Source organism: Staurois parvus, unplaced genomic scaffold (assembly GCF_062004578.1).
Source record: "Staurois parvus isolate SC_StPar_1 unplaced genomic scaffold, SC_StPar_1.0 ptg000285l, whole genome shotgun sequence".
Classification (NCBI taxonomy): Eukaryota; Metazoa; Chordata; class Amphibia; order Anura; family Ranidae; genus Staurois; species Staurois parvus.
Window position 1 is genome coordinate 1,867,227 of NW_028318081.1, and position 18,998 is coordinate 1,886,224.

An 18,998-nucleotide genomic window follows, 5' to 3' on the forward strand; every position below is an offset into this window, starting at 1 on the left:
TCTTTCCGATCACGTGACAGCCAATCACAGCGGTCACTTGACCCGAATGCCTGCCTCCGCCTCCTGGGTTTTAGAACCCTTAAAGGGCTGCGAGGTGGACAGCGCCAAAGGGTTAAAAATGACCTTTACTTTTCAATCCGCAGCGCTGTAATTTTCTGTAAAAAGCAATCTGGCTACAAATAGTGTACAGAACGCCCCCTGAAAATGATGATTATTATTATTATACAGGATTTATATAGCGCCAACAGTTTGCGCAGTGCTTTACAATATAAGGGGGACAGTACAGTTACAATACATTTCAGTACAGAAGGAATAGGAGGGCCCTGCTCATGGAGCTTACAATCTAAAGGGAGGGGGTGGTGGTACAAAATGGTGTAAGCTGCGGGGGATGACCTGGTGGAGGTGACTCAAGTACAGTTCTTAGGTGGAGGTGGAGTAGGCTTCCCTGAATAAATTTGTTTTCAAGCATTGTCTAAAGGCAGACAGGGCAGGAGCTAACCGGGCATACTGGGGCAGGGAGTTCCAGAGGATTGGAGAGGCTCTGGAGAAGTCCTGGATGTGAGAGGAGGTAACAAGGGAACTGGAGAGCAGGAGGTCCTGAGAGGAGTGGAGACGACGGTTTGGGTGATATCTGCAGAGGAGGTTGGTGATGTAGCTAGGGGCAATGTTGTGGATGGCTCTATATGTTGTGGTTAGTATTTTGAATTTTATATGTTGGGTTAGTGGAAGCCAATGGAGGGATTGGCAGAGAGGGGCAGCAGTTACGGATTGGTTAGTAAAGTGTAGAAGCCTGGCAGCAGCATTCATAATAGACTGAAGGAGGGATAGTCTTTGTAAGGGTGGGCCAGTGAGGAGGGAGTTGCAGTAATCAAGGCGGGATATAACCAAAGAGTGAATACGTTGTTTTGTGGTGTCGTTAGTCAGGAAGGGACGAATTCTGCAAATGTTGCGAAGGTTGAGGAGTCAAGATTTAGCCAGTGAGTGGATGTGGGGGCCAAAGGAGAGGTCAGGGTCTAGGATTACGCCTAGCACCCTGGCATGTGTGGAGGGACCAATGGTTGTGCTGTTGATCTCAGTGGTACAGTCATGGGGAGAGGATCGTGGAGGAGGAAATATTACAAGCTTAGTTTTAGAAGGATTGAGGAAGTGGTGTGACGTCCATCAGGGGCAGACTGACCATTCGAGTACTCGGGCACTGCCCGAGGGCCCAGGGTCAGTAGGGGGCCCCATGAAATACCCCTGGTACCTTTTATAGGCTTTTTTGGATGTGCTTTGAGTGTGGGCAAAGACACAGGGGCCCCATGATCCCCTATTGCCCGGAGGCCCCATAAGCTGTCAGTCCACCCCTGACGTCCATACTGATACGTTGCTCAGTAAATTTGTGATACTCAAGGAGATTGAGGGGGTGAGTTGAGGAGTTGAATGATAGATGAGGGTGTCATCAGCCTAGAGGTGGTATTTGAAGCCATGGGAGGTTATCAACTGGCCCAGGGAATTGGTATAGAGAGAGAGAGAAGAGGAGGGGCCCAAGAACAGAGCCTTGGGGTACCCCAATTTATTTATTTCAGGTACTTATACAGTGCTGCCACTGTCACTTATACAGTGCTGTACATTCACATCAGTCCCTAACCCTCAAGGGGTGTACAATCTAAGGTCCCTAAGTTACATTAATTCATACACATACTAGGGACAATTAACCTACCAGCATGTCTTTGGAGTGTGGGAGGAAACCCACACAGGCACAACATGCAAACTCCAGGCAGGTGGTGCCCTGGTTGGGATTCAAACCAGCAATCCTAGTACTGCTAGGTGGAAATGCTAACCATTTAGCCACAGTGCTGCCAATGGAAAGAGGAGCGGAGGAGATGGTATTGTATGTGACACTAAAAGTGCACTGAGATAAATAGGAGAGGACATGGAGTTTGTTTAGGAGGAGCGGGTGGACAACTGTGTCAAAGGCAGCAGAAAGGTCTAGGAGTATGAGTATGGAGTATGAAAATATAATTTCCTGCTGGTGCGATTGGCTTACTGATTTCCCCAGAAGCATGCACTAAGATAAACGTTAGATTTTTGCCATCAACAATAAAGTCATTTTTGGTGAGATACTCCCAAAGGGAAATCACATCTAAAGGGATGCAGACCCTGCCACTTTCCTCATTAGTGCCCTGCAGGCTCAGAGTGGAGATGGAATAGAACCCCTGTCAGCTTTTATTGCTGTCTGTGCCCCATTAAGGAGTTTCTCCCTATTTGTCCTGTTACCCATTATCATCTAAAGTAAAAGTAAAAGAAAATCTTACATTTCGGGTTGTCCCCAGAACAGGAGTAGCAGAGGAATCGTTCAATGGGGACACTAGTTCTTCTGACAACCAGGGATTCACTTTAGAGGGATTTTCTTTCACTTCCTGTTTTGGCTTTAGGACAGGAAGTGAAGGGAAATCTCCATGATAGGACACAGATGACAAAAAAAATAAACCTGACAAGTGGTATAACCCTCCATTACTCTATCCAAAATGAAAAAAGGCATGCCTTTTCCTCTACTTGAGCCTGTCAGTGGACATTAAGTGATGGTTGATTGGGGTGTATGTCAGGACAGCGGAATTTTGGTATTGAATACATTTCCAAGTTCTCTGACAACTTCATACACCCTACTGATGTGATTCTATGTAGGAAAGGAAATCAAAGCTATGTATTGAATCATTATTACTTCAGTCCATTTTGGACTCAAAATAAATCACATAAAACACCAGTTTCAATTACAACTCTGACGGGTGTACCAATATGGCGCCACCGCACCTCTCTTCCTTCAAGGCATGATGGCGCAGGGTGTAGCAATATGGCGTCTCCACGCCTCTCATCTCAGAGTGACCCCTGCTGGTGAAGCAAGATGGTGTCCAGAAGCTCCCAACATGACATAGAATAGCAGCGCCGGAAGTCCTGTGTTGCTGTGGGGAAGCCATGTGTGCTGTTGGTCGCATGTCCCGGGATTGAATGAGGCAGAGCCCGGAGAGGACGGGGTAGAAGAACATGGAGGGCCCCTCTGTGCAGTTTAAGACCAAGTAAGAGAATAACAGGGAGACTTACCTGCACTACACCGAGATTACAGCTAGAGGGCCCAATACCACCCCGACAGGAGGGAGGACTGTACATGGGGGGCATTGGGGATGTTGTGCCTGGGGGATGGTGCGCCTGGCTGCGCCCTGGGGATGTTGCGCACTGGGGACATTGCGCCTGGTGCGTGCTGGGGACATTGCGCCTGGTGCGTGCTGGGGACATTGCGCCTGGGGGACGGTGCGCCTTACTGTGCACTGGAGATGTTGTGCCCGGTGCGCCTGGCTGCGCGCTGGGAACTTTGCGCTTGGCTGCGTGCTGGGGATATTGCGCCTGGGGGACAGAGCGCCTGACTGCGCACTGGAGATGTTGTGCCCGGTGCGCCTGGCTGCGTGCTGGGGACTTTGCGCCTGGCTGTGCGCTGGGGACTTTGCGCCTGGCTGTGCGCTGGGGACTTTGCGCCTGGCTGTGCGCTGGGGACTTTGCGCCTGGCTGTGCGCTGGGGACTTTGCGCCTGGCTGCGCGCTGGGGACTTTGCGCCTGGCTGCGCGCTGGGGACTTTGCGCCTGGCTGCGCGCTGGGGACGTTGCGCCTGGCTGCGCGCTGGGGATGTTGCGCCTGGCTGCGCGCTGTGGACGTTGCGCCTGGCTGCGCGCAGGGAATGGTATGCCTGGCTTTACACTGGTATGATGCACCTGGCTGCTCATCAGGAACAATGTACTTGACTGCACATCTGTCTGATGCACCTGGCTGCGCATCAGGAACGGTGCACCTGATTGCCCATCGAGAATGATGGACCTGGCTGTGCATCAGAAATGGTTCACCTGGCTGTGCATTAGGAATGGTGCACCTGGCTGTACATGCTGTAGATTGGGAATGATGATTTGTTCCCCCTCTAGGGGGATGGGTAGGAGTACCATTGCTCCCGTCACACAGCTGTATTCTATAATGAATGTGTTTCCATGTTTCAGTTATGCGGTGGAGAGGAGGATTGAAGCTTTCTACAAAGGTGGAAGAGTCCAGGTAATGGGTCCGTCTGTTTCTATGTGCTGGGACATTTACTTGTGGACTTTGGGCTGTTCTACGTTTACCAGTTATTTTGCTGTGACACATTTTCTTTTCCTTTCCCTTTCCAGATCAATAAAGACGGAACTCACCTCTTTTGTACTTGTGGAAATAAAGTTAATATTCTAGAAATTTCCACAGGAGTTATTGTCCGCTCTATAGAACAGGTAAGGCATGGGAATATTCACAAGGCTGGGTAGATGACGCGTCTGTAATGCATTAGGGAAAGGGCAGGTCGCCAACCTGGCTGTGCTGCCGGGCAGAGCTGTGTCAGTATCTGGACTGGTTGGACAGAAATATATATCTAGCATAGTACCAGTACACGTTTCAGTTGCGCATTTGCCTGGAGTTCAGAATTAAAATTCTATGAAACCCTTTCCAGCTGTCGGGAGATGACCCTTGAAAGTCTGAAATGCCAGCAATGTTATATGGGCTTGTGGTCACTGAGATTGGTTGTCACGTTGATTACGTGCTTGGCAGTCCATCTCGGGGGTCACTCTGCTGGAGACACCAAGTGAGCGCACTCCCAGCACAGACAAGGGATGTCGGCTGTGTGCCTGTATGTGGCAACTCCGCAATAAATGCCACCGCCATGCTACTATGTATATGTGCATGGCTGGCATTAAGGGGTTACATTTTATATTCTCTTCTTTCTCTCCTCTCTCCTTCTCTCTCTCTCTCTCTCTCTTTCTCTCTTTCTCTCTCCCTCTCTCCCCCCCTCTCCCCCCTAGGCATTTTTGTCTTCCCTGTATTTTGTGCATTGTTGGATTTCCCAGATCTGAGGAGGGCTGCATCGCCACTTCTTTCCAGTTGGGGTTGTGAAAAGATTGTGACCTTCTGGTTTCTGCAATGAGTGCCTCTACCTTTTTCTGAGCGCTGAAGTGTCAAGTTCCAATTCTTTTCTTTTACTGTATACTTTGAATAGTGACCATGTGTTTCTCTTTCTCAGGATGATCAGGAAGATATCACCTGCTTTGCACTTAGCCCAGATGATGAGGTAAGTCTTTTGCTCTAGGAAGGCACCGGATCTATAGGTATAAAGTGTACCTGTTGTATAGAATTGACTGATTAGTGTGAACAGTGCAGTTCTGTCTCCTACATACACAGCAAGCCCTTATAAACAGGGTTGTGTTTTGCACTAACTGTGTGTTACATCTTCTATATTCCCCATATACTAATCTGCATGAAGCCGCCATTATCCCGGCTGATAATATATTCTAGAATTTTTAAATGTGTGAGCATCAAATTTAGCGCCAAGACCATTCACACCTTCGAATTGCAGAAAATCATGTTGAAGTGTTACTGAACCCAGGACCCTGCATTCACTCTATCTGGTCTCCCCGGACCCTGCATTCACTATATCTGGTCTCCCCGGACCCTGCATTCACTATATCTGATCTCCCCGGACCCTGCATTCACTATATCTGATCTCCCAGGACCCTGCATTCACTATATCTGGTCTCCCAGGACCCTGCATTCACTATATCTGGTCTCCCAGGACCCTACATTCACTATATCTGGTCTCCCCGGACCCTACATTCACTATATCTGGTCTCCCCGGACCCTGCATTCACTATATCTGGTCTCCCCGGACCCTGCATTCACTATATCTGGTCTCCCCGGACCCTGCATTCACTATATCTGGTCTCCCCAGACCCTGCATTCACTATATCTGGTCTCCCACAGTACACAGAACATGGAAATGCAATTATTTTAGTCAATATAAACTGCTAAATACCTTTTCTCATCAGCAGTATATAGCAGTCTTGTGACTTCTATCTGTGTTCAGTAGAGCACTGGTTAAAGCTTGTAGGAGTTTTCATTCTCTCCTGATTTTCCTATGAGGCTGCATAACCCCTGACCCCAGGGGTGTATTTACCAAAAGGCAAACAAGGCACTTGCCTAGGGCGGCATTTTCAGGGGGGCAGCACCTCCTCCCAGAAGAATGGATGAAAGAATTGACACGCGCGTCATGGGAGCCAGGTGGGATCCTAGAGAGACTGCTTGATGGTCTATGTAGAGCTTGACTCTCGTTCCTGGGGATGTCTGTAGCTGTGAAGATGAGTATCTCTCTATTGTCGGGAAGGGGGGGAGGGGGTAGTGGAATGCTCTCCCAGCTGGGGGGCAGGGAGGTTGTTGGTCAGTGTCAGGCTCTCCCTGCGGGAGAGGGTAGGGGGGGGGGGGCTTGGTTGGTGTTCGTGGGGGCAACTGATTTTTGTGTTGCCTAGGACAGCACAAAATCTAAATACACTACTGCCTGTCCCTCTGTCTTGACAGTGCTGATTGGCCCTATGCTGATCACATGCACCCTCCCCCCAAAATAAAAAACGCTCTGCAGAGTGACTCCTAGAATTCTGCACTGCAGCAGATGGATTGGGGACAGTAGATGAAGGGGAGAATCAGAGAAGACAGGATCAAACAGCCTTTTTACACAATGTGGAGGATTAACCCCTTGAGGTTCCACAGTTAGTATAACAAGCATTCTTTACTGCATATATAGACTGATTTTACTGTTGTGGGTTTAGTAACACTTAAAGTGTGTTGTGGCACGGTGCCATTCGTCATGCATGGTGCCCCAATGTACCTGGTAATAGAGCAAAGTATACTCATAGACACCAAATGAATGTTTTGCACTGTCTAATAGTACATACATCAAGGGAATCTAATAATAAAATAAATAAAACAATTCACGTGATAATTAATACATATTAAGAAAGAGCAGGGCCCTCAATCCCCTCATGTTTTGCATTGTATTGGTATTGTTCTGTCACATGTTCTGTCCCCCTTTGTAATGTACAGCACTGAGAGAACTATTGGCGCTTTATAAATACTGTATAATAATAATATATATATATAAATAAATCCACGATTCATAAGAATAACGCTCAGTGAATCAATAATCCTAAACCGTTCATAGATAAGTGGAAAACCAATCACAGGCAGATGATAAAAGGATCAAGGTGCTTTATATGTGCACATGGAAATGCCAAGGAAAATCTCGTGCCTCCAATCTTCAGCAAAGTGTGTGCCACCAGGAGGGATATCGGGCTCACACTTTGAATATTGGAGGCATGAGATTTTCTTGACTATTTCCTGGCGTGCATTTAAAGCACCTTATTCCTTTCAGCACTTGCCTGTGATTGATTTTCCACTTAACTTTGAACTTTTTAGGATTTTTTATTCCTTATTTTTAGTGTTATTTTTATGAATTCTGGGTGTATTTATGTATTATGTGGATTGTTTTATGCACTTTATTATTAGATTCACTTGATGTATGTATCATTATACAGCACATTATATTGATATGTGTAGATACAGTGAGCGCTGCTGTCTTTGTTAGGATTTTTTCTAGTGTGTGTGTGTGTTTTTTGTTTTTTTTTGGGCATTTTCAGCACAGGGTTTCTTCAGTGTTATATTCACAGATACAATTTCTGTCCTGCGGTGACAATGCTTAGTTCATCAGATGCGTTTTCACCTTTACTGCGCAAATTCATACCTGTACCGTTTCTGTAGATATAGTGATAGATCAGTTGAAAAGAGTAGTAACCTTTTGGATCTTTAGATGTGAAAGCATCTCCCCAAAGACTAAGGTGCAAACTAAGGAAATTGCCGAGGATGCCATATTCCTTGCGACAGCCTGTCTAAAGGCTTTGTGTAGACTTCTGAGAAGGTCAGTGAGTCATTTATCAGTTTTTACATCAGTATTTATATTTTACATCAGTAAAATATGGAAAAGAAGTGTAACATAAAAGTTACAAAAATGTTAAATCTGAATGCAACATGAAATTCTAAAGATTTTTAAAGTGTCACTAGACCCACAACAGTAAAATCTGTATATGCAGTAAATCCTGTTTCAAATCTGTGCGGTTGTGCGGGCCGCGATTTGCTTGTGCACAAGAGCCCATTCATTTGAATGGACTCCCATGCCCCAGGAAGAAGCCTCTGCACTACTTGGCATATCGCAGCCCGCATGGGATCGAGGTTCCCAGTGCGGTTGTGATTTCCAGTGCAGGTGGCGTGTTATTAGAATTAATGACACCCCCCCCCTCCCCTGCGGGACTCGCATTCCTCTATGTGGGTGGTGTGGCTGCAGCTATTTGTGCGGGTCCCGCAGCCGCACCACCCGCACAGGTGTGATCTGAGCATTAAGCATGCTTTTAATGCTGTGGAACCTAAGGGGTTAATCCTATACATTGTGTAAAAATGCTGTTTGATCCTGTCTTCTCTGATCCTCTCCCCCTTTTACCTCCTGATAAAACATAAGGTGTGTATTGCTAGAAAGGTGTTTTTTTTTTTTTTTTCTTGGGAGAGTGCATGTGATCAGCACAGGGCCAATCAGCACTGTCCAGACAGAGGTTAGGGGTTCTGCATCCTCCTAGAGCAGAATGAAAACTCCTCCTACAAGCTTTAACGTGATCTGCTGGACACTGATAGAAGTTGCAAGACTGCTTTATATACTGTTGATGAGAAGAGGCATTTAGCAGTTTATATTTACTAAAATAATTGCACTTCCTTATTTTGTGTACTGTGGGAGACCGGATATAGTGAGTGCGGGGTCCGGGGAGACCGGATATAGTGAGTGCGGGGTCCGGGGAGACCGGATATAGTGAGTGCGGGGTCCGGGGAGACGGGATATAGTGAGTGCGGGGTCCGGGGAGACGGGATATAGTGAGTGCGGGGTCCGGGGAGACGGGATATAGTGAGTGCGGGGTCCGGGGAGACGGGATATAGTGAGTGCGGGGTCCGGGGAGACGGGATATAGTGAGTGCGGGGTCCGGGGAGACGGGATATAGTGAGTGCGGGGTCCGGGGAGACGGGATATAGTGAGTGCGGGGTCCGGGGAGACGGGATATAGTGAGTGCGGGGTCCGGGGAGACGGGATATAGTGAGTGCGGGGTCCGGGGAGACGGGATATAGTGAGTGCGGGGTCCGGGGAGACGGGATATAGTGAGTGCGGGGTCCGGGGAGACGGGATATAGTGAGTGCGGGGTCCGGGGAGACGGGATATAGTGAGTGCGGGGTCCGGGGAGACGGGATATAGTGAGTGCGGGGTCCGGGGAGACGGGATATAGTGAGTGCGGGGTCCGGGGAGACGGGATATAGTGAGTGCGGGGTCCGGGGAGACGGGATATAGTGAGTGCGGGGTCCGGGGAGACGGGATATAGTGAGTGCGGGGTCCGGGGAGACGGGATATAGTGAGTGCGGGGTCCGGGGAGACGGGATATAGTGAGTGCGGGGTCCGGGGAGACGGGATATAGTGAGTGCGGGGAGACGGGATATAGTGAGTGCGGGGAGACGGGATATAGTGAGTGCGGGGAGACGGGATATAGTGAGTGCGGGGAGACGGGATATAGTGAGTGCGGGGAGACGGGATATAGTGAGTGCGGGGTCCGGGGAGACCGGATATAGTGAGTGCGGGGTCCGGGGTTTAGTAACACTTTAAGTGGTATTAAATAATAAACTGTCCTGCCAAGCAAGCACCCAGTGGGGTGTATTTTATTTATTCAGTTTCTCCTGCAAGTCAATACTAAACTGGTACAGCGAGACAGATTTCCTATTATAGCTCCACTTCATTGATAGTTTCCTCCTTCTGCAAAGTATTGCCACGACAGAATAAATCCTGGCCCTGACCGCACTCCTTCTTTGTGTGTCTTTTTTCATTTAAAATGTGTAATGTTTAGCGATGCTAAATCTGTTGCAGTCCTTTGCATATCTCTCTCAGTTGGATTCCAATCTCTGGGGTTACAAACACAATAATACTTCAGTAAGCGAGAGGCTGTCTATATTGTGTCTAACTGTGTTGCTAATATGTTTGATAAATGTACCCCATTGTGTCAGCTGTTAACAAGATGTGTTCTTAGTTGAAGGATAAATACAAATATATATACTCCTTTAATTCTGCAAAAGTTACACAGATGATTTCCCCTCTGCCCTTATTCATCTTCCACTCATCAGTGGTTCTTTTCTTCTGCAGATCTTGGTGACGGGCAGCCGTGCCTTGCTTCTAAAGCAGTGGTGTTGGGAGGATGGTACTTGCTCCCGCACCTGGAAGGCCATTCATACAGCACCGGTCGCAAGTATGACCTTTGACCCCACCTCCACTTTGCTGGTTACAGGTGATTTCTCTGCTTTTCTTTTTATCAAGATGTACACTGATATTCTTCTCTAAGCCCTGCTTCTCACCAACGCCATTTGTCATGTGATTTTGAACTGTCAAATCGCATGACAAGTCGCACCCTATTTGCGGGAATAGAACCGTTCAAATTGTTGTGACTCAGAATAAGGTTCCCTCAATCATTTTCCTGAGATTTTATTGTGGCTTGCGTTGACTTCTGTTAAGTTGCATACCGCAGTGAAATCAAAACGTCCAAAACGCACAGATCTGTGGTTTTGAAATTGAGCTGAAGTAGCGTGATTTCAAAGCCGCACTGATGTGCACAGGGCTAAGGTGAGCCTTTGAAAACCATGTTAGCACCCCTCGCCCCTTCCTGCTGATATTTTCATCATGTACCCCTGATTTTCATTTGCTATTTCAGAGCCCAATACTTTCAGGTATGGAGGAACATGTGACAACCTCCCAGGAAACTTTGCTTGGCCCTGAGCGTACAATCAACACACAATTAGGAGGAAGAAAAGTAGCCGTCCACCCAACCTGACCCCTAAGCAATATTTGAAAAGCGCAGATTATGACATCTCAATAGTTCCCATGTCAGAACTAGAAAGAAATTAGGATTTATCTATGGTCCCATCTTTAGCATGTCCTAGCACTAGGGATTTTGATTATTGGCGTTTGTATCTCAGCTGTGATCATTCAGTGTTGTGGGCGAGCACAGGCACACAACTCCACCCAGTGACTGCCATTGATCTTACAGCAGAGTGGGCACAGACCAGGGTTTATTTAGGGGTATGTGTTAGATCAGCTGTCTATACAAAATAATATTTTGTACTAACCAGAGCAGCCCTTAGATCCTAAGAGTCCTCATGTAAGAAAGTGACTGGACATTCAGTAGCCCACAGTCAGTGGATTTTTCCTTTAATTCGTTTACCACTTAATAGAAACCGGTTTATTGGGTAAACACAGACTTTCAGGCAGTTGGAATCATTACATTACTTTCAGCAAAAACATTTCATTCTGGGGTTTCACATTTTAGATTTTAAGGATGCTTTTGCTGTTTTCTCAAGACTGCATATTTTGTCTTTATCTACAGGAGGATGTGATAGCACCATCAAGATTTGGGATATCCTCAAGCAGTACTGCACCCATAACTTGAAGGGGTCATCTGGAGTTGTCCAGTAAGTTTTTTTTTTTTATTTTTTTTTATTTTGAGGTTGTGGAAAATTTTACAGTTGCCTATAATACTTTAGGGATTTTTTTTTGCTTTTAACTTTTTGTTGGGTCCTTAGTGACCTTTCCAGAATGGGTTACAAAGAGGCCTCCAGAATCAGACAGAATCATTTTATCCTGAGCATAGAGAAGAAAAGGATGTTCTGTCACTGATATGCTGGAGCTTTATTTTAACCTCTTGGCACCGGCCAAGCGCAAATGTGCAGCCTCCCTGTGTCTGGGCCTAGACGCCGAGCAGCCGCACATTTGTGTTCTATTAAAAAAAAAAAAGTGCTGAGAGCGTGCGCCCTGCATGCTCCCAGCACACATATCCGGTACTCATGGAAAGGTACCGATCTCCTCTTTCGATCGGGACCTTTCCTGATCATGTCATGGCGGTCACATGACCCTAAGCCCCGCCCCCGGCTTCTGAAACCCTTAAAGGGCCGGGAGGCACCGGCGCCAAGGGGTTAAGAAGCATTAGGCAGTCCTGATTTTCATACTCTGAAGTTACTGTTATAACTTGTTTGCTTGAAATTTGTCAATCTCTAACTAAACATGGTGGTCTGACTGTCTTGTTAATGGTTTGTTTTTTGCTGAAAACCAACACATTGAATGGTGGGAATTATGTGTACATTTCCAGAATATCTTCTAATTTAGTCATTGATGCTTTGACATTGCTCCTGATTGCATTGCCTGCTTTTTTGTTCTTACAGTTTGGTCCAGTTCCATCCTGACATGTCCCGATTGCAGCTGTTCTCCTCCAGCATGGATTATAAGATCCGAATCTGGGATTTGAAGTCCAGCAAGTGTGTGTCTATACTAGAGGCCCACTACAGTGCTGTCACCTCCCTCTGCTTCTTCCCTGATGGGAACACCATGGTCAGGTAAGATACTTCTAATTGTATTTTTAATTATTAGACCTTATGATGAATTAAAGGAGGACTTCAGATTCTTTTAATTTTTTTTTTTTTTACGTCACCAGCTACAAATACTGTGGCTGCTGACTTTTAAGAATCAGGTTCCTGGGGTCCAGTGCTGTCTTCCTGTAGACAGTTTATCTTACTGCTGCAGGTTCATGGAGCCACCATCTTGGATACTAGCAGTTTATCTTACTGCTGCGGGTGCATGGAGCCACCATCTTGGATACTAGCAGTTTATCTTACTGCTGCGGGTCCATGGAGCCACCATCTTGGATACAGGAGCTAGCAGTGGCTTCTGGAGGAACTACAGCCAGCTCCCCGACTGCACATGCATGAGCATACCTGGCACTTTGTGAATGGTCCTGCAGGACGTCATTCTCACTTAGCTGGATGTGGAAGTGGGTAAAAAACCTTTAACCCCGTACAGGCTGAGAGGGGGGAGGGAACCAGCGGGACTTCACTTTTTGATTGCAGTTATGCTTTTAAGTACCAAGAGCAATACTAGATGGTAAACCAGAGCAACCGGTCAGCAGACAATATGTCAAAGGGAGAAGATCCCCCGCCCGCTGTTACAATAAGAGTGGCATCGGGGAAGGGGAGACTGCATGAGCTGGAACATGTTACATGTTCCACCATAAATACAAGTGAAATATGTAGCATGTTCCAAAACGTGAACTTATCTTGTAAAGTGTATGTAAGCCCTGACAATGAACTTCTCTTATTTCCTCCCTGCCGCTCCATAACTAAGCAGAGGTTATTCATCTGTAATTACAATTAGATTTTTTTTTTTTTCAGCTCTGGAAGAGACAAAATTTGCACGGTGTGGGATTTGGAGACCAAAACCTCAAAAAGGACAGTGGCAGTGTATGAGGTAATGCAGGCTTGTATTCAGGCTGTGCTGGGAACTGGTACAGGGGACCTAACATGTTGTATATTGTGGAAGGTAGCAAGGAGTTTTCTTTCTTTATCATCAGATATTATTTGTCACAAAAACATTTTCTTGTATTAAGATGTATAGGTGGTTAGGGTCTCTTCTCTACTGAACCCCGGCAAAAGGCACTGGCACTCCTGTTACCTTTAAACTATCATCTAGGATCATGGCTGTTGGGAAAGGTGGTGATTGGGTAATGAGGATTGCAGTGATTTCTGTTATATAAGTGAAGCATTGCATGCCCATCTAAAAGAATGTTAGAGAAGCTTTCTCTGATTTATCTCCACCTTTAGAGAGTTCTATGTCTGCAGATGACTTTCTCAGACAGTAGAAAATAATTTATATTGCCAGACATGAATATGTCAGTAGAGCTAAAATGAAACTGCTAACAAGGTGGTTTTTGTTTGCTTGGATGCAGGGGCGGACTGACAACTCATGGGGCCCCGAGCAATAGGGGATCATTGGGCCCCTGTGTCCTTGCCCAAACTCAAAAAAGCCTATGAAAAAGGTACCAGGGGCATCTCATTGGGCCCCCTACTGACCCAGGGCCCTTGGGCAGTGCCCGAGTTTCCAAATGGTCAGTCCGCCGCTGCTTGGATGTGTTTAACTGGCTCCTGTCCAGCCTATTGTACAATGAAGGCTGTGCGGGACCGCTCTCATTTTGGGAGGCTGTCATCTGATGTCGTCTCATTCTTGCTACGCATGCATGCCCGGGGGGCGAGCAGCATGGTGATCAGTAGTGAAATGTGTCCCTTTGACACAACGCACCACCAATCAGGCTAAAGAGCCAATCACGTTGATCAGCTGTGTCCAATCACTGTCACTGTCTGAGGAATGGAAAGCCGATAACTGGATTTCCTGTGACAAGGACATTTACACTGATAATACGGGCACTGATCATCGGTGCCCTGATTATCAGTACAGCCCCATAAGTGCAGCATGTTAGTGCCCATCAGTGCAGCCTTATCAGAGCCTCTTCATCAGTGCACGTCAGTGAAGAAGAAAAATTACTCATTTGCAAAAATTTTACAACAGAAACATTATTTAGCAAAAAATAAAAACCCAATGGTGATTAAATACCACCAAAAGAAAGCTCTATCTGTCTCCAAAAAAATGATAAAAATCTAGACAATTGCACGGTCATGCAACACTGTACCCAAAGTATGACAGCACGTAAAGCTGAAACGTGGCCTGGGCAGGAAGGGGGTGAAAGTGCCCGGTGTTGAAGTGGTTAAATGGCTAAAGAGCTTTAACATAGTTCTAAAGCCTAAAATTTTTTTTTTTTAACCTTAAAGTGGAACAAAATTTCTGCAGTTGTTTCCTGCGAACAGGCAGGTTTTTTTTTTTTTATTGGAGAAGAGGTATGCAATGTCTCTTCTGCAGTAAAATACACCTGCCTGCCTGTTTGCAGCATTCCCCACATGTAAACTGAGCTGCACATGTGCTGGCCTGATCCCTGTGTACTGGAATGACGGCCTCCTGTGCATGCGCAGGAGTGACATCATCCCACACTGGCCAATGAAGATGGCCGAAAACCAGCACACAGAAGAAGATGCCAGCTCCGTTGAGGAGCAGGGACCATTGGAGGAAAGGTAAGCATTGATGTATTTTCTGCCTAAAGGTAAAAAAAAAAAAAAACGCCCCAATGCCTGTCCTTGCCACTGCACCAGCACTATCACCGGCTCCAGCACTGCTCCCCTCACTTTTTGCTTTCACAAAAGAAACCGAGGACTACTGAGTCATAGGATCCTGCTGCCTACAGTGGTTTACCGAAGTTGTGTGTGTCTATAGGTGCACACAGCCCGGTGGGAGCCTGCACTCACAGTTGCCTCCTTAGCACTCGACTTGCTACAGAAGGACCCCCTAAGGAGGGAGTACCTAACAGCTCTGGGGGCTACCAGAAGAGAAGGCAAGTGAGTTTCTTGTCCAATATTGTTCACAGCAAGTATAACATCTTTTTTGTTTAAAAAAAATTTGCCTTTAACATCACTTAAAGTTTGCTATTTTTTTTTTACATTTATTGCAAAGAAAATATCTATGTTGTGTGTTTCAGAGTGTAGAGGTGGCATTGCTTCTTCCAGAATCCTCAGATGTGATTGGCAGAGAAGATAACACTGAGTCTCTCCTCTTTGTTACAGCTGGCAGTAAAGGTGAGCTACACTACTAAATAGGAAACATCCAGCATGTATGGGGAGGGAGCAAATGTGACTTTGTCTACATACATGTATAACTAAAGATGTTACATAGAAATTACATACAGTATGTTGATGAGATCAGTTACACTTTGGTGATCACATGCACATACAGTGGGGATCGAAAGTTTGGGCACCCCAGCTAAAAATTTGTATTAATGTGCATAAAGAAGCCAAGGAAAGATGGAAAAATCTCCAAAAGGCATCAAATTACAGATGAGACATTCTTATAATATGTCAACAAAAGTTAGATTTTATTTCCATCATTTACACTTTCAAAATAACAGAAAACAAAAAAATGGCGTCTGCAAAAGTTTGGGCACCCTGCAGAATTCATAGCATGCACTGCCCCCTTTGCCAAGCTGAGACCTGCCAGTGTCATGGATTGTTCTCAGTCATCGTCTGGGAAGACCAGGTGATGTCAATCTCAAAGGTTTTAAATGCCCAGACTCATCTGACCTTGCCCCAACAATCAGCACCATGGGTTCTTCTAAGCAGTTGTCTAGAAAACTGAAACTGAAAATAGTTGACGCTCACAAAGCTGGAGAAGGCTATAAGAAGATAGCAAAGCGTTTTCAGATGTCATATCCTCTGTTCGGAATGTAATTAAGAAATGGCAGTCATCAGGAACAGTGGAAGTTAAAGCAACATCTGGAAGACCAAGAAAAATATCAGACAGAACAGCTCGCAGGATTGTGAGAAAAACAATTCAAAACCCACGTTTGACTGCACGATCCCTCCAGAAAGATCTGGCAGACACTGGAGTTGTGGTACACTATTCCACTATAAAGAGATACTTGTACAAATATGGTCTTCATGGAAGAGTCATAAGAAGAAAACCTCTTCTACGTCCTCACCACAAAAATCATCGTTTGAACTTTGCAAATGAACATATAGACAAGCCTGATGCATTTTGGAAACAAGTTCTGTGGACCGATGAGGTTAAAATTGAACTTTTTGGCCGGAATGAGCAAAGGTACGTTTGGAGAAGAAGGGGCACAGAATTTAATGAAAAGAACCTCTGTCCAACTGTTAAGCATGGGGTTGGATCAATCATGCTTTGGGGTTGTGTTGCAGCCAGTGGCACAGGGAACATCTCACGAGTAGAAGGAAAAATGGATTCAATAAAATTTCAGCAAATTTTGGATGGTAACTTGATGCCATCTGTGAAAAAGCTGAAGTTAAAGAGAGGATGGCTTCTACAAATGGATAATGATCCTAAACACACCTCGAAATCCACGGGGGATTACATCAAGAGGCGTAAACTGAAGGTTTTGCCATGGCCTTCACAATCTCCTGACCTCAACATAATTGAAAATCTATGGATAGACCTTAAAAGAGCCGTGCGTGACAGACAGCCCAGAAATCACAAAGAACTGGAATACTTTTGTAAGGAAGAATGGGCAAAGATACCTCAAACAAGAATTGAAAGACTCTTGGCTGGCTACAAAAAGCGTTTACAAGCTGTGATACTTGCCAAAGGGTGCAGTACAAGATATTAACTCTGCAGGGTGCCCAAACTTTTGTAGACGCCGTTTTTTTGTTTTCTGTTATTTTGAAAGTGTAAATGATGGAAATAAAATCTAACTTTTGTTGACATATTATAAGAATGTCTAATCTGTAATTTGATGCCTTTTGGAGATTTTTCCATCTTATCTTGGCTTCTTTATGCACATTAATACAAATTTTTAGCTGGGGTGCCCAAACTTTCGATCCCCACTGTACATACTCCACTTTCTCTTTGCTGTCTGTTCAGGTTCTCTTTTAAAGTCTTAATTTTTTGTAGTTTTCGGTAAAGTATATAGAAATAGTGAATGTGTAGAAAAAAATCTATGGAATACCTTAATATTTTTAGATGAGCACCAGCAGCAGCCTAAACATCACCTCCCCTGAGAGCTAGCTACAGAATGGACCTCTTCTGTTTGTATGAATGCAGCAGTTTGATAAATCCCCAATGAGTCAAACCCATAGCCCTTCATGTAACAAAGCTCATGGTCTCCACTAATTTGCACAGCTCTGACTCTGGTGGGGGGCATGTTGGCCTGCTGCAAGAGAGACCATTGCTTCCACCCAGAGAGCAACAGTCCTCTGCAGCTGAATGTCAGGGGAGTAGACTGCTGCAGGGATGCTAATAAAGAATAGTAAGAAATATATCATTGTTTATTCTTGCACTTTCATTTAAGCACATTTTAATAAAGAAGCTGAGAATTTTCACACAATAAACTATGAATATTCACTTCAGTTATCTGGTCATGTGAAAAGCAGATTCTTGCTGCTTCAATCCTCATACCTAATGATGGGCATATGAAAAAAGTAAACAGGAATTTACTCTTCACATGGCTGAATAATTGAAGTACAAATTCACACAGTAATGTGCAAAGATTCTTAAAGCGGAGTTCCACTCACCCTGTCAAAAATTAAAAGTCAGCAGCTAAAAAACTGTAGCTGCTGACGTTTAAAAAACAGCCACTTACCTGTCCCTCGGTCCCGCGGTGTGTCCCCCGCAGCCCGTTTCACCGGCCGTCCTGTATTCCAGGAGGCCGGCATCTTCAATGTTGGCACCTGGCTGTGATAGCTTGCGGCTTCACAGACGGGTACCCACTGCGCATGCGTGAGTAGCGCTGCGCTTCATGAATGGTCCTGTAGTCTTCTGGGACCTGTCAGGTGTCCCAAAACACTACAGGGAGGGAGGACACCTTCCGATTGCCTAGGCGAATCGGAAGTGGGAGTGGGTACCTGTCAAATTTGGGTACCCGCTCCCCCCCCCCCCTTGCCTCCCAAAGGTGCCAATCCTTAATGGGGAGTGGGGGAGCAGTCCTTAAAGCGGAACTTCCCCTTTTGGGTGGAGCTCTGCTTTAACTCCTTTAGTAAATCCACCACAATGTATTTTTCATACCATACCTAAAAGCCTTATTTAGACTTGCTTGGGCACAATTAATGTTTCTAGACATTCCCTATGACAAAGCAGATCTTCACTTTTTGAGTTCCAATTGCTTCTAATGTCACCCATTGTTCAATGACAGGTATCTTGCGGTTGTGGGATGCGACCACCTCTAGGTGTGTGTACAGTCAGAGCTTGCCTCACACCAGCAAGAAAGTGTCAGAGGAAGAAGGGGATGAGCACAGCCTGATTCATTGCCTGCTCCTACCCAATCAGAAGAAGGTTGTCACCGTCACAGCAGAACACAATATCCTGATTTATGATCTTCAGGACCTCCAGCTAAAGAAACAGGTACAGCCACCTACTTAGAGCGGAATAGTTTATCATTGTCTTCCTTTATAAAAACAAAATTCTACCAAGATTTTAAACAACTTCACAAAATGCTATTTCTAACCTACTTGTACTGCATAATAAGAAAAACAACCCTTGTAATATCAGAAAACCTGAAACTATTTCTGTGAAAGTTATATATTTTTTTACTGCTCCTAAACCCAACAACAAAAATATAATAGTTTTCTAGTCCTGAAAGTGTAAGTTCACCTTTCCACAAAAAGCGAAAAGGTGAACACCATAC

General features: G+C 45.5%; 1 protein-coding gene across 1 annotated transcript in view; it reads left to right on the forward strand.

Moving 5' to 3' along the window:
* Positions 1-2,910: 2,910 nt before the first annotated feature.
* The window catches only part of TBL3 (transducin beta like 3), a 47,490-nt gene continuing 31,402 nt past the window's right edge, over positions 2,911-18,998 (forward strand). Inside the window, exons 1-10 of the mRNA XM_089682121.1 lie at positions 2,911-3,056; positions 4,020-4,071; positions 4,185-4,280; positions 5,063-5,110; positions 10,088-10,229; positions 11,322-11,406; positions 12,154-12,324; positions 13,156-13,231; positions 15,345-15,441; positions 18,507-18,715. Coding sequence (XP_089538247.1) covers positions 3,025-3,056; positions 4,020-4,071; positions 4,185-4,280; positions 5,063-5,110; positions 10,088-10,229; positions 11,322-11,406; positions 12,154-12,324; positions 13,156-13,231; positions 15,345-15,441; positions 18,507-18,715 — 1,008 coding nt within the window. The 5' untranslated portion in view covers positions 2,911-3,024. The remainder of the gene's footprint in view (positions 3,057-4,019; positions 4,072-4,184; positions 4,281-5,062; positions 5,111-10,087; positions 10,230-11,321; positions 11,407-12,153; positions 12,325-13,155; positions 13,232-15,344; positions 15,442-18,506; positions 18,716-18,998) is intronic.